This window comes from Petromyzon marinus, chromosome 7, assembly GCF_048934315.1.
Source record: "Petromyzon marinus isolate PM22_M1 ecotype Great Lakes invasive population chromosome 7, UKy_Petmar_22M1.pri1.0, whole genome shotgun sequence".
Lineage (NCBI taxonomy): Eukaryota > Metazoa > Chordata > Hyperoartia > Petromyzontiformes > Petromyzontidae > Petromyzon > Petromyzon marinus.
Genome location: NC_133673.1, coordinates 15,935,708 through 15,963,244, shown reverse-complemented (window position 1 = coordinate 15,963,244; position 27,537 = coordinate 15,935,708). Strand labels below are relative to the sequence as shown.

At 53.4% G+C, this 27,537-nt stretch overlaps 2 protein-coding genes across 9 annotated transcripts in view; one reads left to right on the top strand and one right to left on the bottom strand.

Annotated features, from left to right (window-relative positions):
- The window catches only part of ITFG2 (integrin alpha FG-GAP repeat containing 2), a 42,958-nt gene extending 40,959 nt beyond the window's left edge, over positions 1–1,999 (top strand). For all 8 annotated transcript variants that reach the window (XM_032949416.2, XM_076065437.1, XM_076065435.1 and 5 more), the window contains one exon: positions 1,020–1,999. In XM_032949416.2, the coding sequence (XP_032805307.2) occupies positions 1,020–1,156 (137 nt within the window). In that variant the 3' untranslated portion in view covers positions 1,157–1,999. The remainder of the gene's footprint in view (positions 1–1,019) is intronic.
- Positions 2,000–2,349: 350 nt separating this feature from the next.
- LOC116940091 (nuclear receptor-interacting protein 3-like) lies at positions 2,350–26,016 on the bottom strand. Its single transcript, XM_076065439.1, has 6 exons — positions 25,134–26,016; positions 14,737–15,204; positions 11,260–11,342; positions 8,649–8,779; positions 5,685–5,743; positions 2,350–4,636 (listed from the first exon to the last, which is right to left on the bottom strand). The coding sequence occupies exons 1-6, from the start codon at positions 25,275–25,277 to the stop codon at positions 4,556–4,558; spliced, it is 966 nt and encodes a 321-aa protein (XP_075921554.1). The 5' UTR covers positions 25,278–26,016; the 3' UTR covers positions 2,350–4,555.
- Between the last annotated feature and the right edge of the window lie 1,521 nt (positions 26,017–27,537).

Here is a 27,537-nt window from a genome sequence, read left to right as displayed (position 1 = left end):
AGCTGGGGGCGGGGAGGCGATGGGGGTGGGGCAGTTTTTGAGTTTGCATTTATTAGGGGGGCAGTGTGGGGTGGGGGGGTGGTGGGCTGGAGTTGCCCACGTGGGGTCGAGTGGCTCCCCTGAGCACGTGCTCCGAGCGTGCTCACGTCCGCTCACCACGCGGCAACAAAGCCGCTCTTGGGCAAAGAGCTCTCCACTCAACACACACCGTAGGTGTGCGTGTCTATATCTATGTACGTGTGTCTTGTATGTAAATGAGTACCTGATGTGTGTAAACATCGCCACTAGGGAGACAAAGGCGGCCGGGCGTGGTGCTGGCCATTCACCCCCTCGTGTGCTGTTCTGGTCTTCATAGGTGCTCTCTTACAGCACTTGCCCCAACGATCTGTTCAGGTTATATGGGAGATCTTTGTGTCTTTGGAGTGGTTGTGAAGTGATTTGCACATCACGCTAACATCGGTACCGAGTAATATCTGAACTTGTCCTGGGCTGTCCCTAGCATGACTCAGCTTTAAATGAATATCTGGTGCAGTGTGTAAACATGACCACTGGTTAAAACGAGGTACGGTGCTGACCACACCACCACCTCATGCTCCATGCCGTCCTTAATAGGTGCTCGCTTACAGCACTTGCCCCAGCAGTCTGTGTAGGCTACAGGGGCAATCTAGTATATGTCCTCAGGCAGCCACGGCATATGGCGGTCAGGAATTTATGTATTTCCAAAAAGAAATACCTACTTTATTTATACGTATTTCTTTTTTTCTATTTTGCACTCCTATCGTTGTCTGTATTGTTTGTTGTTGTAGCTGGCTGACCGGTCCCTATGAAGAGCTTCATATGCTCATTGGATTCCTCCTGCTCCAGTGGAAATAAAGATTCTCATTGTGAAGTGCCGACGGAGGGGGAGAGCGTTTGTGAAGCTTCCCCCGGCGCACCGTGCACGCGTCTACCTCGTGACGTGCAGATCCGAGCCGTGTGCCTCCTCCGCACGTGTCCCGTCCGTCTGCCCGTCTGCACAGACCCCGAGGACACGGCGCGAGTGCGGGAGCTGGTGACGGAGCTGCTGTACGGACCCGCGCGAGCGCCTCCCCTCGGCGACAAGAGCGACGTGCCAGCCTCAGCGCCGTCATCCCAGCCGTCGGAGCGAGACGCGTAAAGCAACTCGCTCCCGTGTGGGCCCGCGTCCGTGTGGGCCCCGTCCGTGTGGGCCCCGTCCGTGTGGGCCCCGTCCGTGTGGGCCCCGTCCGTGTGGGCCCGCGTCCGTGTGGGCCCCGTCCGTGTGGGCCCCGTCCGTGTGGGCCCCGTCCGTGTGCAAACGGCGAGACGCAGACCCCCCTCTGAGCAGAAGCATGTGCTGATGCCCAGAAGCCTTCCTGAGAACAACCACCACCGGGATTTGGTTGTGTGTCCGGAGTGCAGTGCACTGGCCACTGGATTGACGACCGCCACCGTGGTTTGTCTTTCCCAGTGTTCTGAGCACAGGCTACTTGGGCCTGTTTGTCCCCGGGGCTCCTCATTCATTTTCCTGCCACCACCTGGTGAGATTGTGCACGGAGCTTCCGCAGCGTGCCACACTGCAACCGGCATGCTGAATTAAAAGTTGTAAAAAGTTTACAGATTGTTTCCTTGTACGGGAGTCTGGGCAGTTGTGATGAATCTCGTTTGGTTGAATGCGGGCTTTGAGGCGACGACGAGGAAAGTTGGAGGGCGAGTAACAATCGGGTTCCAGTATAAGTAATGAACGGGCCGTGTAGGATATTGACATTGCACGGTTTGCTGTTTGCCATGCGGTTACACATTTGGTGGGCGGCCACCACCATTCCCGTGGCTTCTTTGTTCCCATGGTCTTTGTTCAGGGCATTTTATTGATGAAGGATGGTTGGGGCTGTTTGGTTCCTTTGAGTCTGAATGTCAGATTTGTTTTGTACAGAATGTGTATGACAAATAACAAAAAACTCGGGACGCATTCATCAATAAAGTAACCTGAAGAGGAAAAGTACATCCTAGTCGACGTTTTGTGCAAAGCCCTCCTTGAGGGAGGCCAGAGAGGTTGAGTGGATGAGAGTTGGAGACAGGACGTTATACACCATCACGCCTGATGAGCTTTATACATTGTTTTTTGATTAACCGTTTTTCATAATCCACTTAGCGATGCGTTCCTCGGCTTAATTCTCACTTCAATAGGATTAGAATGATCAGGATTCACCCAGCGATGGTTTCCTGGGCTTAATTCTCACTTCAATAGGATTCATTTTCAATCGGATTGTGTTTGTTAAAGCAATGACACTATCACTTTTTTTGACACTCCACCCCGCGTATAGTTCAGACAAGGCAAATGTCAGCACGAAACTGTTTAGGCGACATTTATTTCCATATAACAGCGTTTTGTCATATTGTTTCCCCCGCGCTCGCTACACATCAAAAACACACATTCCCAATATGCGCCAAAATATCACGTGCGTGCCACTGCGTACTCTTACGGCTGCGTACATTTGTATCAAATCGCCACAGGCACACGGTATAGAACACTGAAGAAGCGGCTTTAGAAAACATGATCACATACAAAACTAGCGTTGGAGCTGCGATTGTTAACCGGTGGTCGTAGCGTTTGTTGGTCCCCTTTGCAAGGAACTTTCTTTGGGTCCCCCTACGCCTCCTTGCGCCCCCCGGCATCATATCCTGACACCTGGGCCTCTCCGGTGTCTCCGGTGCAGTTGCACCGCCTGCACTCTCGATAGCTGCGCCACTGGCGGTGACCACGGACGTGCTTTGCGTCCAAATCTCGGGTGCAAGAGACCCCAGCGCTTGCCCAGACTGCGGGGTTTGCCGACGGTTTTATGCCTTGGCTGTCGACTGATAACAGTCGGGCGTGCTTGCCGGGGGTGGCGCGCGTCTCGCCGGCGAGCCTGACAGTCTCGTTGATATATTGGCCGCTCGCGTTCGGCCGCAACGCGCACACACACACACGAGGCCGTCGCGAGCTGGGCGTTCAAATGTTGCTCTCGACTCGGCCACTCGGAGAGCACGAGTGTTTGAAAGTGAATGAAAAATGCCAACCCACTCGCCCTTCTCGTGCGACTGCTGGCTAAGTGGGTCCGTGACAGGAAGGCATCGTCAAACGCTATCCCCCTCCCCTCCGCCTGCGATCCATCACGGCACGGGTTTGTGTGTTTACCAACTATCAGGCGCGTACAGCAATGTTAACGACTCGATTTGTGTGTGAACGGGGAACGTCTGCGAGCGTGGAAACGGGGCACCGGTGCGTGGTGGCTCGTGGGCGTCGTTTGAGAAGGACGTTGAAATCTGTAAATTACGAGAATGGCCATCGCAACGAGAACTTTACTGCAGGCTGGAAACAAATAGATTTAGGAACACACAAAGGTGGTGTGCAGCATTGCATGTCCAAAACTGAACTTGGCCGTTTTTGTCGTTGGAAGGATAGCCACGTTTTCTCAACCCTTCGAGCAGGTGGTCTGGATAAGGCTGAGTGCTTCTGTACATGCAATGCTGAACATTTTTGAGGGCCTGGTTTCAATTGAAACCCGTAACTGAGTTTGGAGGGTTTGGGTTGGGGTGGATGCTGAAGAGACGGAGTTCTGATGGTTTCAGCATTTCGGGCTACTCCTGAAGCCTGCCACTCGCTCGCTCACTCAGCAACCCCGACAGGAACGAGTAAACGCTCCACCAGATGAAAGAAGGGTGGCTGCGAGGGGTAGGCAAGACCTCCGTGGTCTGATTAACCGATTCCAGCATTGACTAGGACCCATATATATTCTTGGTTCTTTCGGTAAAGTCACGTAGAAGGGAAATAATAAAAATATAAAACAATAAAATTCTCACGACGTTTCGACGGCAACACAAGCAATCATCATCAGGTGTGAAAACCACAAGAAGAAAATTTGAGAAAAAGTTTAATGTTGTGGTTTTCACACCTGATGATGATTGCTTGTGTGCAGTCGAAACGTGAGAATTTTTATTGTTTTATATTTTTATTATTTTATTGTTTCCCTTCTAGGTGACTTTACCGAAAGAACCAAGAATATGAATCCCTGTAGTCACGAAAGCTTTAAATCAAAGTTTAGGACCCATATCTTTAAGTGATGGTCCTTTACCAGTAACATCGGGCAGTTCACCAGCATTGATTTCAGCAAGGCTGATGAGAGACCGTCGAAACCGATCCAGAGCTTGCTCGAATTGAACCAATGCTGCTGACGTTTTGCATTCCCAGGAGGCCGTGCGGCCGATGTGATGAGTAAGGAGTAGGTTCTTTATTTACTTAGGTGGAGCGATGAATACGTGAAGGAGTTACTTTGCTTATTTCCTATCCCAATTCCAGCGTGGTCGCTATGTCAGGACGCCCATGCCGAGTGGCTGTCCACGTGTTGGTCCTACGTTGGCCTGCGCCTGGTTGTATTGGGAGCTGCCGTGGTTGCGTTGTGCGTGCGGGGCGTGAGATGTGGGAGCTGTGACCGGATCTCGGTGGCCACCTCTCAGCCGCCGTGCGTGGCGTGTGCACGTCCACACGCTCAAACACGACCCCGCGTCCTCACGCGTTCTAACTCTCCTTGATAAACGGGATCTCTTCCTTGACTTCACCGCCCACGACCAGGCAGTCCCTCTCCAGGTCTATCGACACCTGTGAACAGGTGGACAAACAGGTAAAGGTGCAGCCCTGCAATGTCTTGCTCACGCCACTTGCTGACAGAAGGCCCCTCCCACTCTCAAGGGGAGTGGTTCTCAGCCCGGGAGTACGCGGACCCCCGGGGGCACGTGAGGTTATTTATAAATGTGTGTGAAATTATATCTTCCGTGAAAGTCATTGTTGAATAGTCACTCATGAAAGTGTCAATATCAAAATAACATTTACGCCCATATGGCAACCTCGTACGATATAAAAGACCTTTCTAAACTCATTGATCGTAAACAATGTTGGTTTCCAAGAGTCACCAGCGAGCGATAACACAATACGTCATGCGTGCAAGAACGTCCGTTGCTTTTTTTTATTCGCTTGCAATTATTAGCAGCTCCTTAGGGATACCTCACAACATGGGAACAATTTATTAAGGTATTTATGTTCATTATTCGTAAATGTATTTCTCAGAACCATGTTGGGTCAGGCAAGGGGGGGCTACTCGGTTGAAACAATTCAACAAAACAAGTTTGAGAACCACTACTCTAGGGCTCCTGTGAAGGGGCATTTGGCCTACTCTTCCATGCTGGCCACACGTCTTGAAATAGGTGGGAGTACTCACACTTTACCCCCCACCTCCACCTGTTGTGTTCTCACACTGCTGGGCAACGGAACCCACGCCCTTGTTACAGCTGCGCCTCGGGGAGATGGAATCGAACCGGCGATATCTGGATGCCAGTGGAGGTGGTTCTTGGGGGTGCAGCAGTGGGTGTGGGCACTTGCGGGGAGCGGTGGTGCAGTGCTTAGCGTGCTTCGCTACGAACCTGGCCACCCGAGTTCGATTCCCGCTCACGTTTAACACCTGTGACGATTAACTGGACCGGTCATGGGCCTCCTCTAGGTCGACTAAGCCTCAATTAAGTACCTAGTGCGGTGCATAAAAACATCGCCACTGTGGAGACAAAGGCGGCCGGGCCTTCATAGGTGCTCGCTAACAGCACTTGCCTCAACAGTCTGTTAAGGCTACACGGGGGATCTTTGTCTTTGTGGGTACCTGCAAGTCTCGCAGCGTCTCCAGGCCCAGTTGCAGGTCCGTCGAGTCGTCGTCGTCGTCTGCGTGGACACATGGAGACCTCGTTAACAAATAGGGCATCCGTGGTGAAGGCGGTGTGAATTTATACCGCCTGTTGAATATTCCACGCAAGCGATTGCGACGGACGGGTTCGGGTTAATTTGCCAAACGCTCAATTGATGTTTTGAGCACAAATTAGAATTTTAAATGTATGTTTATTATGAATAAATTCTGCCTTGGATTGTTATCAACAGCTGTCAGCGCCTCTATGTGCGATATATTCATAATTATGTTTTGTATATAAAATCAAATAAATACTCGCTGAGTCACAGAACTCGTTTTCAGGAGTGGTGCTGCTTTTGTTATATATGGCCAAAACCTATTAAAGAAGAGGGGTTTTTTTGCATTGAGGATTACATCATCATGGTCGTCTTCATTATGATCAATCGACGACGTGAATTCATCATCAGTCCACAACATCACCATTATCCCACCAACCATCGCCATTATGCAATGCCACGCGACATCGCACCCTTTGCACCTGGATTAATTATCACTCGCAGCACTGCCATCGGTAGCCCACCATCCCTGGGCACGTGGTGGCTCCTTTGCCCGACCACCACCAGTCTCGCCCTCGGCCACCACCCTCTCGAAGCCACGATGAGCCCTTTCCCAAGCTCGCCTCATTTCCTTAACGGTCAACATGTTGTCTCCGATTCGCATTGTGCCTTCCGCCTCTGCGCCTCGCCATACCGCGCGCTTCTTAAGCGTAATTCAGAGCTTGCGTACAACGTGCATTTGTTATTTATAGCGATCGCGCAGGAATATGGTTATCAGCCCGTCCCAGCTGCCCGACTCAAGGCGGTAAACGGAATCGTATGCATTGTAAATTGAGCGCTAGGGCTTAATGTCTCACTGAATATTTTCCGGCTTGCTGGGAGACTTGAGTAGGTGGCACGTGACTGGTAGCCACAGCCATAGCGAGAGGTATTCTCGACGTGGTTTGCTGGGCGTGGAATTATTTTACGTGGGTCGTTGACCCAGACAGATGCAACTGACATTAAGCCACGACTGTGATAATGAAAAACACACATTGTGGATGATGAATACAATGATGTGTTGAGATGCGGATCATCTTCATCATGGTAGTATTCACGATATTGAATGTCTTCATTATCATCACTTTATTGCAGTGGATCTCACCCGTTTGTGGTATAGAGGCAGCCCAATCAAGGTCGCTTGTACCCACGCGCCCCCAGCCTCTGCAACCCACCCGCGTTACCAAGGCCACAAGACGTGGATCCCATGTTCACGCCTCTAGCCAACGCGGTGTTAGACACATGTTAGACACATGTTTCACGTTGTGGATTCCTGTGCGTGTGTATCTGCAACGTGACGCTACGAGATTTAACGCTGTGCGCATTTTTCGGAAATTATTTTCTTTTAATTTGTAAACGACATTGTTGGCATTGGTGGTTAACTATTGGAAATTTTGCGGGGAAATTGTCTTCGCATGTTTGTACTTGTTTGTACTTGTTTATCTGTTGATTCGGGTGCCCCCTTTGTGACCGACTGGGCCCCTATGCGTGGCATGACGCTGCCGCCCCCCTCTCCCTCCCCCACAGTAGTAACGTGGCGCGAGCGGGGAATGGTGGTCGGGAGCCGTTCAGCTCTCTCGGCTGTAGGGCTGTGGGAGCCCCTGGCGCGAGATGCCCTGTCAGAGTGGTGGCGCGTAATTGCTTCGGGGCTCGACTGACGGCTCCCCCGTTGGGCACGGTGTGGGGAGTGCATGGCGAGATGTGAAAATTGACTGCCTCCCAATCTCCGGCCTCTTCCCAAACAAATCGACATTCATCTTCTCGGTTCTTTCGGTAAAGTCACGTAGAAGGGAAATAATAAAAAATAAAACATAATACAGTAAAATTATCACGACGTTTCGGCCACAGCACAAGCAGCCGTCTTCAGGTGAAGAAACAGAACTGTCGAGAAGACAGCGTTCCAATGAGACATTCGCACAATAATATTGAGAAAGCCACGTGAGGTCAGAGGCGGTGCCACGTCGTGCGGAAGGGGGGTGGAGGGGGAAGAAAATTTAAGAGTGAGAATTGCACGTGCGTCAGTGGCCCAATTTGTAGGGGGCAGTGGGGTGTGTGGAAGAAGGGAGAGACTAAAGGGGGAGCTGTAAATTAGGTGAGAGCGCTGCTCTCTGGGGTCTCGACGGCTCGGGGGAACAGCGCTGCCTTCACACGTCTCGGTTGTCCGTGACACGACCCCGCGTCCGTGTCGCGCGTTCCGTGCTCGTCGACGAGGCTGGCGTTATTCACAACGACGTCTGCCTAACGTCGTCCAGCCCTTGACCGCCGCGAGGAGGCTGTGCGCACGCCTCACTCCAAGGCTGAGTTGGGGTTGCGGTCAAAGTGGTGGTGGGGGGGAGGGGGTGACGCAGGGCGGTGTGACGGCAGGGTAGGAGGTCGGTGTAGGGTCACAAGAGTGAGTGGGGTCTTGCAGGGAGGGGTGTTGGCAGAGTGGGGGCGCCACGGTGGCTAGATGTTAACTACCTCGCCTGGTATGCATGAGGTCGTGGGTTCAATCCCGACCCTGACGCCTGCTGCTGTATATCTCTCTCCTCGCGGTCGCGTGGGTTTTTCTCCGGGTCCTCCGGTCTTTCTCTCCACGTTTAGAATAAAAGTCACAACGCGTTTAGAGCATCGGCTGCGATACATTTCCACGCGGCGTTCAGCCACTCTGTTGCGCTATCATTTGTGATTGCCAGGTCGCTTCCGAAAAAAAAAACACAGCGACATAGCTCAGTGGGGCCTTACCTGGTAGAATAAAAAATAAACTTGTTTAGGTTTAGTTTAAATATCTGTTCTGGTGTGGTTCAGAGCGTGGGGCGGTGGCGAGGGTGGGGTGGGGGGGGTGCGCGAGAAAGAGGACCCCACGCACCGATCACCCATGCGGAGCAGCGCAGCGTGCGGCCTCCCAGCTGCAGCAGTAGCCCCCCGATAAGCGCCGTGGCTCCCCCCGGCCGCGCGCTCCGCGGCCCCCCCCGCTCCTCCTCGCCCCAGTCCTGCAGCCTGGGGTGGAGAACCGTGGGCACGTGAGCGCGTCGACAGGTAGAGGGCCGGCTAGACGGGTCATCGGGCAGACAGGTAGGACAGCTGGCTAGACGGGTAATCAGACGGACAGGCAGACAGCCGGGTAGACAGCCGGGTAGACATAAACATATAGACGGGTAGACAGGCAGGTAGACAGGTAATCAGACGGACAAGTCGACAGCCGGGTAGAAATGTAATCAGATGGGACAGGTATACAGGCAGGTACAATCATATTTGTTTAACTGGTTGGCGGAAGCGCGAGAGACCAGGATAGAGGAGTCACATTTGCAAGAGTAACCTGGGTCACCAAAACGACAAAGGCAAAATTCGAATTAAATAAAGTCGAACAATGCAAGAAACAAGTGCTGGAACCCACCCGATCACGAGTTCCGTTGTGAATGCATTCCAACGGAACGCTTGAATTTGTTTTACTTTACCTGCATGGCTGCGTCAACGCTTATTCGTCACGTGTACATTGCATTATTTAAAGTAATATTAATTGCAGCTCCGAGTCGCCGTCGTTTTGTGACGCGCAGACGAGCGAACGCAGTGACGACGTTTCGGCCAAATTACGCAGCAGCAGCTACAGCAGCAGCAGCTGCAGCAGCAGCAGCAGCTGCAGCAGCAGCAGCAGCAGCAGCAAGAGTGGGCGGTCACGGCTGAAGGTCGATTGAAAGGCATTTTCTTTAAAGCGCTAAATTTGAGACTGGTGTCAGACCTGAGGCACGCAGCCTCTGTGCGTATTCATGAGATGAGAGCCGAGTTTTTGAATTGTAATTTCTTACCTCGGGGAAAAACGATGACACACGCATGCCACGTTTGCATCGAGACGTGCGTTTCCTTCCGGTCTGCAGTGCCTCCGTGCGTCTGCAAGGAGGCCGGATACACTGCCCTCTCTTGTCGCCTGATGAGGCTGATTGTAATTACCGGCGAAACGTGTGGTACTTGAATTGTAAATATTATTGTGGCTTTACTCTCCAACACAACGGTGTACTGAATTAGTAACTAATTGGCACGTTTTGTTTACGTGACAAACCTTACTGATTTGCTGCGTCAGGTGGTGGCGGGTTTTGACGACAAATTCACATTTACGCGATCTAACGCAAAACAACCTCTGTTACCGATTGTTCATCTTCGATTCTGTACGACTCCTCTTTTGCTCGCCTGCCTCCAGACCCATCTCTGGCTCCCTCTCCTTACGCAAAAGGCCCATCTCCCGCTGTCGTCGCTAAACAGGCGATGCCCTGTCACGTGTGGCCATTCGTTGTCTCAGCTACGAATGAGCGGCTTTGAAGGGGGCGGGGACGTTGCTTGGAACGTGCCCTGTTATATTTAAATTTCGATTTAAAGCTTTCGTGACTGCAAGGATTCATCTTCTTTAGCGCACCAGCGCTGTCCTCGAGACAGTCTCGTCCCTTCACCTGATGAAGGCCACTTGTGTTGTGGCCGAAACGTCGTGATAATTTTATTGTGTTATTTTATTTTATTAATTTATTATTTTATTCTCATTCTACGTGACTTTACTGTTATATTTAGTTTGTTTTCGGCATTTGGGCAATGTCAGGTCACGCGGATAGCTGGGCTCCGTTGCATCGATCCGCGAAGACCTCTGCGGATGACCTCGTCTCAAGGCTCATTGGCAGTAGCATGCGCGGAACTCATGTGATGGATGTGATGGATCCAGGATAGGCGAGGGCAATCATAAGGTCTCGACAGGGGTAAGTGAGCGACGTCCGCTTGATCTACTGTCAGTGGTGAGCTTCAGGGCCCTGTGAGCGTGGCTATATATTCGTCCAGGCGTGCGTCGTGTGGATTTGTAATAACGCTCCGATGCGCTTTCAGGCCGTGCCGGGTGTCGTACGGCACAGTGTCATACGTTTCGCCGCGCGCGCCGAGAGCCACGCAGCTCGCAAACCTACGCGGTAGGAATTGGACAACTTTGTAAGTGCAGCTGCTCACTCAAGACGCTGTCATGAATAGGGGCGGCAGGGCGGGCATCTCGTGGTCGCAGGGGGCACGCGATGGCCTTTTTGTTTTGTTTTCAGAGGCAATGGGGCGAGAATGGGGGGCAGAGAGCCCCGAACAGGTCGGCGTGGTGGGGAAGGGCGCTTGACAGTGAGCGGAGAGAGGTCGGAAAAAAGAAATCTGACTCCTGCTCCTCCTGCTCCTCCTGCTTCTCCGTCGGGGTTCATCCAATTTAAAACCCCACCGAGGCTCTTCCATCCCGCGCCGTTTGACGTCGCGGGCAATTCCCTCCGAGTAAACGGTCACAGCCGATAAATTATTTCGCGTTTTTTTTTCTCACTTCCGCGGGTGCTCTGTCATTATTTATTTATTTACTCGGTCAAATGACTTTTTTTTGTCATTTTGGCCTCTCGCGGAGCTGAAGCGAGCGCCCCGCGCTAGAGAGCACCGCAAACGGCGCGAGCGTCGCCCGCCGATTGCCGATCACCACTCACCGGAGCCGCTTGGTGCACGCGCGGGAGACGAGGTTGGCGGCGCGCGTCGTGCACAGCGCGGCCGTCGCGTCCCCGCCGGCGCACTGCGAGCCGCAACACACGGCCGGGGACGGGGGGGGGGCAAACGAAGCGGCGAACGGGCGGTTAACACGCGGTCGATACGCGGTCCATACGCGGTCGATGCGTGGTTGATACGCGTTGCTTCCGAAGCACTCTCTTCCTATCTCCAACTGCTGATGTTTCGCCCCCCCCCCCCACACCCCCACACATCCCCCCCCCCACACGCACCCCACTGTAGCGTAGCTGCCCCGTGCGCAGGCGGTGCAACTGCACCGGTGCTCGTGAGCCGCCGGAGAGGCCCAGGTGCCAGGCGACGACTCAGCGGCCCCACCATGCAAGCTGCGCTGTGCCGTTATCACGCCCGTCGTTACAACAACAACAATAATAATGATACAGTATTATCACTGATGTAATTGATGTATCGAGGAAAGCCTCGCTGAATAAAAGGCACGCCATGCGAGAGAGGATGGCGCTCAAAGTATAGAGCATGCATCGTGCACCCCGGAGCGCTCGTACGGGATTGGCTCGAGGTCGCCCTGACCTTGTTAATGCCGCGGTAAACCAGGGACATTTTAGAGGCAATTTTGACCGCCAATAGTTGCCGCGCCAACTTGTCTTTTGTTTTCTAAACAGAACTCCCCAACTGTCCCATTGGCGTACCAAGTTGCCATCGTTGCCGATTAATATTGCAGACAACGATTGCCAGAAAATTTCCCTGACGTATCGCACGGCTCTACCCTCTGCGCTCTGGTCAACGAGCAGGGTCTACAGAACCCTCGTCCGCTCGAGGCGTCACGGGATGAAAACAAATCCACTGCCAGAGGGCAGTGCCATCACCCTCCATGCGAGAGAAAAGAAGCAGATGTCAAAGAGCTACGGCTCAGATCCCTTCACCTGACCTCTGGTCGACGCTGTAGAGGGCAGCAATACATTCCCACCTGCTCTGCCACGTGAGAGCATTTGTTCGTTGATTCATACCGCGCCACCCATGCCGTATGTCTGCAGTCGCCCTGCCGCAGGGGGACCCTCAGTGGCAGGTGCCTCTTTGTGCCACGAGGTGTACGTGGCATTGGCCGGCTTTATGTGTTCAGTTTTTGTCTCCCCCCCCCGCACCTCGGATTAGCATGGTAGGTGGGACAGAAGTTCAACATACATACAAGTGATCGTTCATCTGCCACTAGGTGGGGGGGGGGGTGGAGGCGATGTTGCTACGCGACTACCCACTTCAGTAATTTGCGATGTCATTCATCAAATGTGGATCGTGTTTCCGGCACGCGTGGCCTACACCGAATTTGTAACGGCCGCTGCGAGTGTTCAATAGTACAACATTCAGGCAGTGCTTAGTTTTGGAGGGGCTGATGGTAAGTCTCCACCTCTTAGTGACAAGCTCCAGGTTCAGCAGCAGCACCTCCAACTCCTCCTCTGAGTGAGCAGCAATTACCAGATCATCGTGGGACAAAGTGGGGATGACCCACTTTGTCCCACGACGTTTTCCAGGCTGAGGGATCTCCCCTCCCCCAGGACCTCACAGAAATGCTCAGCAAATCTGCAAACCTGTTCCTGGGGGTCGGAGATTGGATCACCTCTCTTTACCCTAATGATGGTAATAGGCTTGGCGCTGCAGGTTACTTTCCTGATGGAATTAAAGAGCGATTTGTGATCGCGGGCCATTGAGGCAGACTCCATCTCCTCAGCAATCCGCGACCACCAACCATCCTTGCAGCGCCTCACGGCTCTCCGAACCTCCGAGCAAAGGCTGCGGTAAGCCTCCTCATTCTCTGACGTGGGATGCTATAGACGATGAGAGTGGGCCTGTCGCTTTTTCTCAACCATCCTGAACACCTCCTCTGTCAGCCAGGGTCTCTGAGGAGGTCTGGACCATGTACCCAAAGCAGCCATCGCAGCTGCATGAGCCACAGTCCTAAACCTCGCCCATTTTCCCTCGACATCAGGAGTAGTGGGGGACGATTCCAACTCCAGCCGCAAGCGATGATGAAATTCTTGCTTGTAACTTTCATCAGCTAGCTGTGGCCTTGCCACTATGGGTTTGAATGGGGTCCTGGGTGCACACCCACCACCAGAGTGGAAGAATGGCAGGCGCATCTTACAGATGACAAGTCGATGATCAGTGGGCAGATCAGTTCCACGGTAGGTCCTGGTGTCAAGGGCATGGGCCCGCATCCACTGTTCCGTCACTATGTAGTCCAGCAGATGTTCTTGCTTGGACCCGGCATGCATCCATGATGTTGTGTGGATGCGCCAATGCTGGAACAGCGTGTTGGTAATTACAAGCCCATGGGCTGCACACACATCTAGCAGCCTCCTACCGTTTTGCCCATGTCTTCCAATCACTCCAGACCAGGTGCTAGCATCATGATCAACTCGGGCATTAAAGTCACCCAAAAAGATTACTCTATCCCGAGGGGCCACTTTAGCCAGCACCTGTGACAGGAGGTCATAGAAGGCATCTAACTCATCGGCCTTGCCTGCATCCCTCCATGGATGTTCGTCTTCCGTGGGGGTTAAGTAACCACGACCACCACTCCTCGCCACGCTCCCACGCCCCTTCATTATTTTGTTCAGTAGAAGACTGCCACTCTCTGTTGTGTGGCAGTCTTCTCCCCCGAGTAGAGGACTGTCCACCCCTCATGGTGGCAGGAGCCAGAGCCGGTCCACCGGACCTCCTGAATACCTCAGAGATCCAGGCGGTACCGGTCCAGCTCCCGACAGAGGAGTGCCAGCCTCTCCTCCGCAGTGAGCGTTCGAACATTCTGCGTGGCCATCCGAAGTGGCTTTTTGTTGTTTCTGAAGGAGCCGCGAGGGAAAGGATTCAATCTCCCGGCTCCGCCAAATGGGGTTTGGCCAGGAGACGCCATAGACGCCTGTCTCCCCGAGACCTCCGGCACAAGCTTAATAAGTTTTTTACATCGTAGTTTAGTGGTAGTTAATTGAAGGTGGAGGGGTTGCCAGCCCCTTGCACCCGTCCAGAGCCCCCTTTTGGCCGCTGTGGTGGTTACAAACGCCATGAAGGGAAAGGCCAATCTAAATTGGCCCTCCCCCCATGGCACTGCCCACCACAGCGTTGCCGTCCGGCACCACGAGGAGATAGGGAGTTGTTTTTGCCGGACTACTCACACACCCACTCACCCTCACACACTCACTCATACACTCACACACTCACTCACTCACACACGCACTCACTCACACACTCACTCACACACACACTCACACACTCACTCACACACTCACTCACACACACACTCACTTACACACTCACTCACACACTCACTCGCACACGCACTCACTCACACACTCACTCACACACTCGCAGTTACATTATTAACAAGGGCGGCCGCGCCAGCAACAAACGCACGGACCACGATCCCCACCCCCCCCCCCCCCCCCCCGGATCGTCACCTTGCAGCGCACGCGGAGCGAGTCGTGCGCGGGCGCTCCCCCTCCTCCTTCTTCGCGCGTGGCCGCCTCTTCCCTCTCCTCGCGGGACGATTGGCTCTCCAGCACGGGCGACAGGGGAACGGCCGTAGCGGCCTTCGTCTCGACCACCAGGGACAGCGTCTCCAGCGTCGGCACGACGGCTTTCGGGAGCAGGGCGATGGTTTCGTGGACCGCGGTGAGGATTTCCAGAGACGGGGCCCCGATGGTCTCGGAGGTCGGAGTGAGGGTCTCGGGGGTCGGAGTCGGGGTAGGGGTCGGAGAAGGGGTCCCGGAGTTGGGCGCTTGGGTGTGCTGGGTCGAGGCGAGCTGAGCGGAGGTGAGCTGAGCGGGCTCCGTGGTGGAAGAGGCGGTGAGCGGAGCGTGCGGGTCAGATCGCAGCTTGGAGAGGTGAGTTTCCAGCAGGCGCTTTTGGAGCGAGTAAGGAGGTTGCTGATCGGCGCGCGGTAGGGGAGAAACAAGAAGCGCGGTTAGGGTCGTTACATGGCAGCCCTCTTCACTCATTTTTCAGAGAGAGGCCACTCTCGTATGATAGGACGTCAGTGTGAGAGCCGCCGCGCATTTGAAACCATTGGGTGTTTGACAGCGGCACGATGATTGGGGAGTGTTTTCACTCTTTGTGTAGTGTCGGGGGCCGCACTGAAGGCCACCAGGGACCACCAATGGCCCGTGTGCCTTGGAATGAAGAACACCGATTTATGACGACAAGATAGACGCAGCAGCAGCAGCAGGTAACGATGCAGCCCTGGAATTGCTCATTCCTGCACGTTGCTCGTTCCTGCACCTTGCTCGTTCCTTGTGGCGGAAGAACCTCCACGAGAGGGAGCTCCAGAGAGCCCCCATCGATGAAACTTTGGCCTACTCTTCCAAACTCGCCGGACGTCTCGGAAGAGGTGGGAGTTACCCACACTTTACCCCACCACCAACACGCGCCCTGCCGACCGCCTTCACTGCGGTGTACAGAGGCAGGGTGATTCTCGACACCAGAGGGGGTGCCCATCCAATTATTTGAGATGGTGGCGCTCTGGGACGCCCCGGCGTCTCGGGCATAGGAGTGCGCGATTTCAATAAGGACCCTTTGTCATAGTAAAGACACACTGCAATTATATTCATAGACATAAAACGAAGTTCTGTTTATATTTTCCCGATGAAAAAAAAACTAATTGCACAAACAACGAGCAATGCGATCTTCGGGACCTGTTTTTCTTTTCTTCTCAAAAGTATTTGATGATCAAGACAATTCGGGTTACACACAGAGAATGTGACAGGAGGTGCGATCGGACCTTTTTTAGCGTCTGCACTTACGCCAGAAAGCGTTTTCATGATTCAAGGCGCAATGAGTTAATTACCATCGCTGGTCAGCTTCCCACCACTCTCCCCTGCACTCCCAAGCACTCCCCATCACTCCCCACCACGCCCCGTCACTCCGCACCACTCCCCGCCACTCCCAAGCACTCCCAAGCACTCCCCACCGCACCAGTCAAAGGGACACCAATGGAAGGGGTCATTGCGTCGTCCCCTTTTGCAGAGTGCGCGGCGGTCACGCGCACGTGGCGGAGGAGGAGGCTCGAGGTCGCGCGACATCCACGAGCGCTCGGGGTTACTGCCTTTGTTGACGTTTTACGCTTCAGCGGCGGCATTGATTAATCGATCCCTACCATCGTTACAAAGACAGAATCCACCCGTTATAGCCTTAACAGGCTGTTGGGGCAAGTGCTGTTAGCGAGCAGCTATGAAGGCCGGAACGGCACACGAGGGGGTGGGTGGCCAGCACCACGCCCGGCCGCCTTTGTCTCCCTAGTGGCGATGCTCACACATGGCACCAGGTACTCGTTTTTAGGCTGAGTCGACCTAGGGGAGGCCCAGGACTGGTTCAAATAATCGCGATCTAACCCAAAAAAAACTCCATTATGAACGCACGTTGTATAAACGTCACTTTGCGGCAGCTCTCACGTTTTTATTTTACTCTACGGTTTGCTAAGCACAGTGCAACAGACGGCACCGCTGAAGGTGGAATAGAGAATGGCGATTAGCGCGTCTGTTGAATCGACCAAGGTTGTTATTGTTAGAGCTCGGGGAAGAGACAACGACGATGATGATGATGGTGGTGGTGGTGGTGGCAGGGGGGAATTATGCCAAAGCGGAGCGGTGCGAGGGAAGAAGCAGAAAGGGAAGTAAAGTGACATGCAGTGTGGTGAGTGGGTGAGTGCATTAGTGAGTGGGTGAGTGGGTTGGTGAGTTGGTTAGTGAGTGGTGTTGTGACCCGCGGTGTGGTGGTTGAACACAATGTAGAAGAAGCGATCAGTCTTTGCAGACCGAGTCCTCACCACGTGTGGATCAATCAACGAGTGAAGTTCATTGGAATGGTTACCATGGTAGTAGTAGTAGCGATAGAAGAGTGGTAAGGAGGTGGCTGACCGCCGGTAAGTGAGCGAGTGACGTCGATCACCGTGACTGCTTCGCATTGAATTCTACCCCAGCGCAGGATTCCAACTTTTGTGTCCTTCCAAATGTGTGCTTTGTATAGTAGTGGAGTAATAACATACATGGATAGACTGGCCCCGGACATGTGAATGTAGAGTTTCCTCCACTAGCTCAGGAGAAGCTCTGGTTCCTCATTCCAAAGGAAACCATTTCACGCTGAACGGAGCTGTTCCCCATGTGCGGTCGCACAGTAAGGAACGACAAAGACAAAGGTCCCCCGTATAGCTTGACAGGCTGCTTGGGGCAAGTTCTGTTAATGGGCACCGATGAAGGCCAAAATGGCACCCGACGGTTAATGTGGCCAATACCCCCCCTAATCGGCCACCTTTGTCTCCCCAGTGCTGATGTTTACACACCGCACCAGGTCGTCATTTAAAGCTGAGTTGAAATAGGGGAGGCCCAGGACAAGTAAATATATTGCGTCATCGATGTTAGCCGTGAGCGTCACCGCTCCCCCACGGGGAATACACCCAAACATTTTGAGCTGATTTAGAACACGGAGCGTGTATCAAAAACGGAATTGTTATTATTTCACTGTGAAATGTGAACTCAATATATTCATCAGATGGCATCCATTGTGTCACTGTCGGGTGTGCAGAATAATCTCGCTCGAAGTAATTACCCTTGAATCTCAATTGGCTGCCCACGAGTGCAGTACATTACAGACTGTGTGTGTGTGAGTGTGTAGCTGGTAGAGCGGTGGCGCAGCGGTTAGCGCACTGCGTTACGAACCCGGCGACCCGAGTGCGGTTCACGCTCACGGCCGGCACCAATGACCATTATCTGAACCGGCCCTGAGGCTTCCCGAGTTCGACTCAGCTTCAAACGAGTACCTGGTGCGATGTGTAAACATCGCCACTGGGGAGACAAAGGCGGCCGGGCATCGTGCTGGCTATTCACCCCCTCGTGTGCGTGCCGGCGGCTTTCATAGGTGTCACTCTCTAACAGCGCTTGCCCCAACAGTCTGTTACAAAAAAGCCCTTTATTATGGATAATGTTGGTCGTAACAGCCTACGTGTTAAACAGTCTGTTACACGCTGTACGGGTGATCTTTGTCGTTGCAGCTGGCAGAAGGATGGAAGCAAACGACGGCGAGGTGTGGCGGTGCATCGCTGACATAACAATTCTCGCAATTTCTAGGCCGCTTGCTTGAAAGGCTCGGCGATTGAAAGTCCCTTAACACAGAATCGCATCTTATCACTTTGGAAGGGCACCCCCAGTGGCAGCTGTCTCTGTGCGGCGCAGGGCGACCCGGCACGAGGCCGATAGGCGATGGTTGCTATTTGTGTAATCCCAGTCAGGTGAATGTGAATTGCCATTGTTGTTATTTAGCAAACTTGCACAATGACGCTGACACTCGTTTTGCATTACTTCGTGGGGCGATTCTTGAACGTCCATCGCGGTTTAATACCACGCCACAGTATTAACTAGGTCGGCCCACGGACGTTATTATCCAATAGGCCACAGCGGGGACTGTGCCTAGAGACTACGAAAACTAAAAGGGCCTACGGGGGGAAAAAAAGAGTTAACCACGTTTTGTGTGATGAAAAATGCAACCAAGATATCCTCTTGAATTAATGCATTTATATTGACAAAGGATAGGCACAGTGTAGATACAAAGAGGCAGAGTCGTGTCAATCATTTTTTTTTACAAGATGAGAGATAAATTAACACCGGAGATGAACTTTTCGAGATTTTTTTTATTTACAAAATTAGCGAATAAACACCTTCAAGTGGGGTTTTTTTCCCCCTCTCACAATCTCAATTCTCAATAGGGCGGAGCAGTGCTAGGGAAAGACAAAATGCGGCGTTGTTCTCCTCCGCGTGAAACAAGCGGAGTGGCCGCGGCGGTAGCAGCAGCACGGGGCAGCAGGACCGGGCCGTCTCTACCGCAAGCGGCCACCAACTCGCTACCGCGTGGTGCCCTCGCGACCTTGGCGTGAAATGAACAGCGGCGGGGGTCATTTGTATGCGCGTCTGTCTCGCGCAAAAATACTGCCTCGGCCGTGTGCGTTGCCGTGTCAATGTATAGATGGGGAATACAATGACGCAATGCCCCTTTGGTTTAAAGAACGCACGCGCACGCGGCCCCGTGTGTTACAACGCTTGGAATATACAGTTAGGGAAAAAAGTATTTGATCCCCTGCTGATTTTGTACGTTTGCCCACTGACAAAGAAATGATCAGTCTATAATTTTAATGGTAGGTTTATTTGAACAGTGAGAGAGAATAACAACACAAAAATCCAGAAAAGCGCATGTCAAAATTTTTATAAATTTATTTGCATTTTAATGAGGGAAATAAGTATTTGACCCCTCTCCAAAACATTACTTAGTACTTGGTGGCAAAACCCTTGTTGGCAATCACAGAGGTCAGACGTTTCTTGTAGTTGGCCACCAGGTTTGCACACATCTCAGGAGGGATTTTGTCCCACTCCTCTTTGCAGATCTTCTCCAAGTTATTAAGGTTTCGAGGCTGACGTTTGGCAACTCGAACCTTCAGCTATCTCCACAGATTTTCTATGGGATTAAGGTCTGGAGACTGGCTAGGCCACTCCAGGACCTTAATGTGCTTCTTCTTGAGCCACTCCTTTGTTGCCTTGGCCGTGTGTTTTGGGTCATTGTCATGCTGGAATACCCATCCACGACCCATTTTCAATGCCCTGGCTGAGGGAAGGAGGTTCTCACCCAAGAGTTGACGGTACATGGCCCCGTCCATCGTCCCTTTGATGCGGTGAAGTTGTCCTATCCCCTTAGCAGAAAAACACCCCAAAAGCATAATGTTTCCACCTCCATGTTTGACGGTGGGGATGGTGTTCTTGGGGTCATAGGCAGCATTCCTCCTCCTCCAAACACGGCGAGTTGAGTTGATGCCAAAGAGCTCCATTTTGCTCTCATCTGACCACAACACTTTTACCCAGTTGTCCTCTGAATCATTCAGATGTTCATTTGCAAACTTCAGACGGGCATGTATATGTGCTTTCTTGAGCAGGGGGACTTTGCGGGCGCTGCAGGATTTCAGTCCTTCGCTGCATATTGTGTTACCAATTGTTTTCTTGGTGACTATGGTTCCAGCTGCCTTGAGATCATTGACAAGATCCTCCCGTGTAGTTCTGGGCTGATTCCTCACCGTTCTCATGCTCATTGCAACTCCACGAGGGCTCTTTGGTCTTGGCCATGGTGGAGAGTTTGGAATCTGATTGATTGATTGCTTCTGTGGACAGGTGTCTTTTATACAGGTAACAAGCTGAGATTAGGAGCACTCCCTTTAAGAGTGTGCTCCTAATCTCAGCTCGTTACCTGTATAAAAGACACATGTGAGCCAGAAATCTTTCTGATTGAGAGGGGGCCAAATACTTATTTCCCTCATTCAAATGCAAATAAATTTATAACATTTTTGACATGCGTTTTTCTGGATTTTTTTTGTTGTTATTCTGTCTCTCACTGTTCAAATAAACCTACCATTAAAATTATAGACTGATCATTTATTTGTCAGTGGGCAAACGTACAAAGTCAGCAGAGGATCAAATACTCTTTTTCCCTCACTGTACAACGTATATTGGGCGAGCGCGTGTGTGTGTGTGTGGCGCGTGTGTGTGTGTCGTGTGTGTGTGTCTGGCGTGTGTGTGGCGTGTTTGTGGCGTGTGTGTGGCGCGTGTGTGTGTGTGTGTCGTGTCTGAATGATGTGTGGCGAGCGGTAGTGTAGCGGTTAGCGCCCTGCCCGACGAATCCGGACGCTCGTGTGACGGATATCTAAACCGGTCCTGGGTTTCCCCTAGGTCGACTCAGCCTCAAATTAGCACCTGGTGCGGTGTGTAAACATCGCCAACGGGGAGACAAAGGCGGCCCAGGGTTGCTACTCGCCACCCACTCCCTCGTGTATCGTGCCGGCCTTCATAGGTGCTGCTGGCTAACAGCGCTTGTCACAAACGGGGGTTCTTTGTCTTTGAATGATATATGTGCCAGAGGCGGACACGGAAACTTCGCATGGGGGGAGCGCCTCATGAATACACAACACATTTACCGTGTTTCCCCTCGCAAATAACAATACTCTACAAACTATGCATCTCCCACTCTGCACTACCTCCCTCCCTGCACCACCTCCCTCCCTGCACTACCTCCCTCCCTGCACCACCTCCCTCCCTGCACCACCTCCCTGCACTCCCTCCCTGCACCACCTCTGTCTCTGCATCACCTCCCTGCACTACCTCCCTCCCTGCACCACCTCCCTCCCTGCACCACCTCCGTCTCTGCACCATCTCCCTCTCTGCACCACCTCCCTCCCTGCATCACCTTCCTGCACCACCTCCCTCCCTGCACCACCTCCCTCTCTGCACCACCTCCCTGCACCAGCTCCCTCCCTGCACCACATCCCTCCCTGCACCACCTCCCTGCACCAGCTCCCTCTCTGCACCATCTCCCTCTCTGCACCAGCTCCCTCCCTGCACCACCTCCCTCTCTGCACCATCTCCCTCTCTGCAGTACCTCCCTCCCTGCACTACCTCCCTCCCTGCACCACCTCCCTCTCTGCACCATCTCCCTCCCTGCACCACCTCCGTCTCTGCACCATCTCCCTCTCTGCACCACCTCCCTCCCTGCACCACCTCCCTGCACCATCTCCCTCCCTGCACCACCTCCCTGCACAAGCTCCCTCCCTGCACCACCTCCCTCCCTGCACCAGCTCCCTCCCTGCACCACCTCCCTGCACCAGCTCCCTCCCTGCACCAGCTCCCTCCCTGCACCACCTCCCTGCACCACCTCCCTCTCTGCACCATCTCCCTCCCTGCACCACCTCCGTCTCTGCACCATCTCCCTCTCTGCACCACCTCCCTCCCTGCACCACCTCCCTGCACCATCTCCCTCCCTGCACCACCTCCCTGCACAAGCTCCCTCCCTGCACCACCTCCCTCCCTGCACAAGCTCCCTCCCTGCACCACCTCCCTGCACCAGCTCCCTCCCTGCACCAGCTCCCTCCCTGCACCACCTCCCTGCACCACCTCTCTCCCTGCACCACCTCCCTCCCCTGCTCCTCTCTCCCTCCCTCCGCAGCCGCTCGCACGCTTCGCTTCTCCCGCCGCACGCACGAGCGAGTTTAAGAGAGGACGACTCCAGACGGGAGACGATCATCCCTCTCGTCGCCCCTCTTATAAATATCACAAATACCACCGCTGTCCCCGTTACAATCACAACAGCGGCACGTGAGTCTGCTGCCACTGGCATCGCTAGCAGCGCACGCCCTCTCGTCATGCGTAGATCATTTCCCAAACAACACCGGGACAAAGGCCAAGGTGGCTCGTACAGCCTCAACCGGCTGTTGGGCCAAGTGTTGTTAGCAAGCACCTATTAGGACCGGCACGGCACAGGAGGGGGTGGGTCTATATATATATGATTCTGATGCATGTTGAAATTATTTCGCACCGTACGTAGCCAATCGTGCAACAACAGACGCCGTTCGCCGCTAAGTGGCGGTGACGTCACCACGGCGCTTGTGCCAGGCTAGGTGCACTTTGAGGCCACGCGAAGTGTCGAAGGCCCGCTGGCAGGAGGTCACGGAACAGACCCAGGGTGTCATGGGTTGACTGACTGAGATGACTGAGATGACTGGCAGATGCACCACCTGTACTCCCCATTGTGCCAACTGTCTGCGTTTTAACCGCCCTGCGCTCCCCTCGTTATGAGCGTCGCTCTTCTTATATCCGTTGTTGCTGGAGGGCTACTGCCTCCAACTGCCCAGTAGCGTCCTTTACGGACCTCGTGTACAGAGGCCGATCTTGACACCGCTGGTACTGGTCATTGGCAAGTCCAATAAGATCCACATCCCTCTGTACCACATCATTCCATCTCTTCTCTAGCCCGTGCCGACCCCGTTCACCCCCCTCTATTCGGCCGAATAGAAGCTGCTTTGGGCATGCGCTGGATGTGGCATGCGGGCTACGTGGCCCAGCCAACGCAGGCCCGTTAGCCTGAGGACTTGCACGTGCATACATATATGCATGGACACATTAAGCCCCACAATTGCCTGGCTGTGTAGTTGCCTGGCAGAAACTGCTTTGTTTACGAGTGCCAGGGCGGCATGCCACTGAGATTACCGCTGATTACAATGCAATTGGGATTTCGAGAGATGCGGTTGGTTTGGGGGAGGCCTTTATTCCAGCATTGGATTGATCATGGCTAATGATGATGCTGATGATTTTTGATGTACAGCCGGCGGCACATGTGCATCACTGGAAGCAAGGAGGCGTATATATTAAATATGTGTAAGAGGCGGGGGTGAGGGAGGGTGGAGGAGCGGTGGTGCAGTGGTGAGCGCACTGCGCTAAGAAATAAACAACCTGGGTGAGTGACATCTGAACCTTCCCTGCTCACACCATCCTCCAATTCACTCGCCAACCCGCACTAACCAGCGCGGTGAAGTATGGTCACCACATCACGTTTTGGAAGCCTTGAATCCATCATTGGATTGACAAACGCATTTATATTGTGATTACCGTATTTTATGCCCGTTGTCGAGAAGAGAGTGAAAGGCGGAGCCGAACGTCTTGCGTGGTCACTTAAACCGTGACAGGTTGAGACGACAGCACGGACGGCTGGCGAAAGGGATTTTTAGACAACGAGAACAGCAGAGGAAGAAGGAGCGACCTTCCCACTGGGTGCAGGTGGACTGGGCCTCGGCTTACCGACGCAGAGAATGCGGTGCAAGGCTCTGATGCAGCCCTTGAGCGTTGGGGTTGATGGATCACACAAAGATCATTGTAGGCCGAGACTCCTAATCTTCCAGGCTAGGAGTCGGCCAATAGATAGCAGTACACCAAGTAGGTTGACCATTTCTATATTTGTGTGTGTACCGTATATCGGATGGTTTGAGTGTTTATCCCCTCCTATGCGTGCGGTTTCTCTGGGCACAGCTTACGTAACATGACAGTGGTGAAACAAAATCATCAAGGGTACGAACTTCCTAAACCGAATCATCAGTACAGTAGCAGCACCGCCAATCCGTAACATCATCGTCGTCATCAATCGCCATCCATCATCCTCATCACTGTCATCTTCATCAGCATCCATCAACCCTTGTCAATCATATGTATTACTAATCATCAATCCTTTATCCTTCCATCACACCATCGTCATCATTATCAATCGAAACACCTTTCAATCAACACGCATCCATCAATAACCCATCACGTCGTCGTCGAAGATGAGCAATTCACAACCCACATCTCGATTAATAACCACGATGAGGATCATCTGCACTGCTATCAGCTAAAGGACTTTATAGGGGGCACTCAAGAGTGAAGATCCCCCGTATAGCCTTCGCAGACTATTGGGACAAGTGTTGTTAGCGAGTGGCACCTGCAAAGGACGGCATAGCACACGAGGGGATGGGTGACCAGCACCATGCCCCTGGCAATGTTTACACACCGCACTAATTACTCACGCATTTGAGGCTATGTGCAAAGACAAATATACCCCGTGTAGCCTTATCAGACTGTTGGGGCAAGTGCTGTTAGCGAGCACCTATGAAGGCTGGGACGGTACACGAGTGTGTGGATAGCCAGCACCACGCCCGACCGCCTTTGTCTCCCGAGTGGCGATGTTTACACACCGCGCCAGGTACTCGTTTTAGGCTGAGTCGACCTAGGGGAAGCCCAGGACCGGTTCAAATAATCGTCACCGGTGTTGGCCGTGAGCGGGAATCGAACTCGGGTCGCCAGGTTCGTAGCGCAGCGTAGCGCTAACCGCTACACCACCGCTCCCCATACCCAGGTGCGCACACACACGCGCACACACGCACACGCGCACACACACACACGCGCACACACACACACGCGCACACACACACACACGCGCACACACACACACGCGCGCTCATGTCACTTACGGCCTCGAGTTTTCGGAAGCCGTCCAGGGGCAGGAGATCCGCCGAGTCCTTGTGGGAGAACTGCGTGTTCTGCTTGAGCCTCCTCTGCTGGTGGAGCCGAGCGGCATTGTGCAGCTCCATCTCCCGTCGACTGGGCTCCGTCATCGTTACTGCTGCTGCTGAAGATTATGACAGTGGTGAGGATAAGGGGATGGGATGAGTTTGGGTGAGGAGTTGGTGGTGGTGGGAGACCGATTCGGGGGAACAGAGGCTGTGTTGGAGAGCGATGCTGCCAAGACGCAGACGCAGCGAGATGCACAATTCTGGATCGTGGATTCTTCACACGAGGCTGCCGTGCGCACTCAGAGCTGAAGGCAATTCGCACAAATCCGACACGGCACAACTACAACGGTATTGCTGTCAAGACAACTACGCTCCACACAATGAGTATTATTCTACACGAATCACACTGCACTCTTTAGTATTATGGTAAATATGATACCGTGCGGAATGTCTGTAGGATCGGGATGAGTCTGTGTGCACACTCGACAACCCGTCTCGGTCTGTGTGCGTGGGGGATGTGCTCTCTATATATGGGCGCGTGTGCGTGCGTGTGTGTGTGCATGTGTGTGTGTCTGTCTGTGCGTGTGTCTGCATGTGTGTGTGTCTTTCTGTGCGTGTGTGTGTTGTGTGTGTGGCTGTCTGTGTGTGTGTGTCTGTGCGTGTGTGTGCATGTGTGTGTGTGTCTGTCTGCGCGTGTGTCTGCATGTGTGTGTGTCTGTCTGTGTGTGTCTGTGTGTGGCTGTCTGTGTGCGTGTGTCTGCATGTGCGTGTGTCTGTCTGTGCGTGTATGTGTTGTGTGTGTGGCTGTCTGTGTGTGTGTGTCTGTGCGTGTGTGTGCGCATGTGTGTGTGTCTGTCTGTGCGTGTGTCTGCATGTGTGTGTGTGTGTCTGTGTGTGTGGCTGTCTGTGCGTGTGTGTGTGTTGTGTGTGTGGCTGTCTGTGTGTGTGTCTGCATGTGTGTGTGGCTGTCTGTGTGTATGTCTGCATGTGTGTGTGTGTGATAGTGTAGCGGTTAGCGCGTTGCGCTATGAACCTGGCGACCCGAGTTCGATTCCCGCTCACGGCCAACACCAGTGACGATTATCTGAACCAGTCCCGGGCCTCCCCTAGGTCGACTCAGCCTCAAATGAGTACCTGGTGCAGTGTGTAAACATCGCCACTAGGGAGACAAAGGCGGTCGGGCGTGGTGCTGGCCACCCACCCCCTCGTGTACCGTTCCGACCTTCATAGGTGCTCGCTAACAGCACTTGCCCCTACAGTCTGTTACAGGCTATATGGGGGATCTTTGTCTTGTGCGTGTGTCTCCATGTGCGTGTGTCTCCATGTGCGTGTGTCTCCATGTGCGTGTGTCTCCATGTGCGTGTGTCTCCATGTGCGTGTGTCTCCATGTGCGTGTGTCTCCATGTGCGTGTGTCTCCATGTGCGTGTGTCTCCATGTGCGTGTGTCTCCATGTGCGTGTGTCTCCATGTGCGTGTGTCTCCATGTGCGTGTGTCTCCATGTGCGTGTGTCTCCATGTGCGTGTGTCTCCATGTGCGTGTGTCTCCATGTGCGTGTGTCTCCATGTGCGTGTGTCTCCATGTGCGTGTGTCTCCATGTGCGTGTGTCTCCATGTGCGTGTGTCTCCATGTGCGTGTGTCTCCATGTGCGTGTGTCTCCATGTGCGTGTGTCTCCATGTGCGTGTGTCTCCATGTGCGTGTGTCTCCATGTGCGTGTGTCTCCATGTGCGTGTGTCTCCATGTGCGTGTGTCTCCATGTGCGTGTGTCTCCATGTGCGTGTGTCTCCATGTGCGTGTGTCTCCATGTGCGTGTGTCTCCATGTGCGTGTGTCTCCATGTGCGTGTGTCTCCATGTGCGTGTGTCTCCATGTGCGTGTGTCTCCATGTGCGTGTGTCTCCATGTGCGTGTGTCTCCATGTGCGTGTGTCTCCATGTGCGTGTGTCTCCATGTGCGTGTGTCTCCATGTGCGTGTGTCTCCATGTGCGTGTGTCTCCATGTGCGTGTGTCTCCATGTGCGTGTGTCTCCATGTGCGTGTGTCTCCATGTGCGTGTGTCTCCATGTGCGTGTGTCTCCATGTGCGTGTGTCTCCATGTGCGTGTGTCTCCATGTGCGTGTGTCTCCATGTGCGTGTGTCTCCATGTGCGTGTGTCTCCATGTGCGTGTGTCTCCATGTGCGTGTGTCTCCATGTGCGTGTGTCTCCATGTGCGTGTGTCTCCATGTGCGTGTGTCTCCATGTGCGTGTGTCTCCATGTGCGTGTGTCTCCATGTGTGTGTGGCTGTCTGTGCGTGTGTGTGTGACTGTGTACAATGGTAGCATAACGGTTATCGCGCTGCGCTACAAACCCGGCAACCCCAATTCG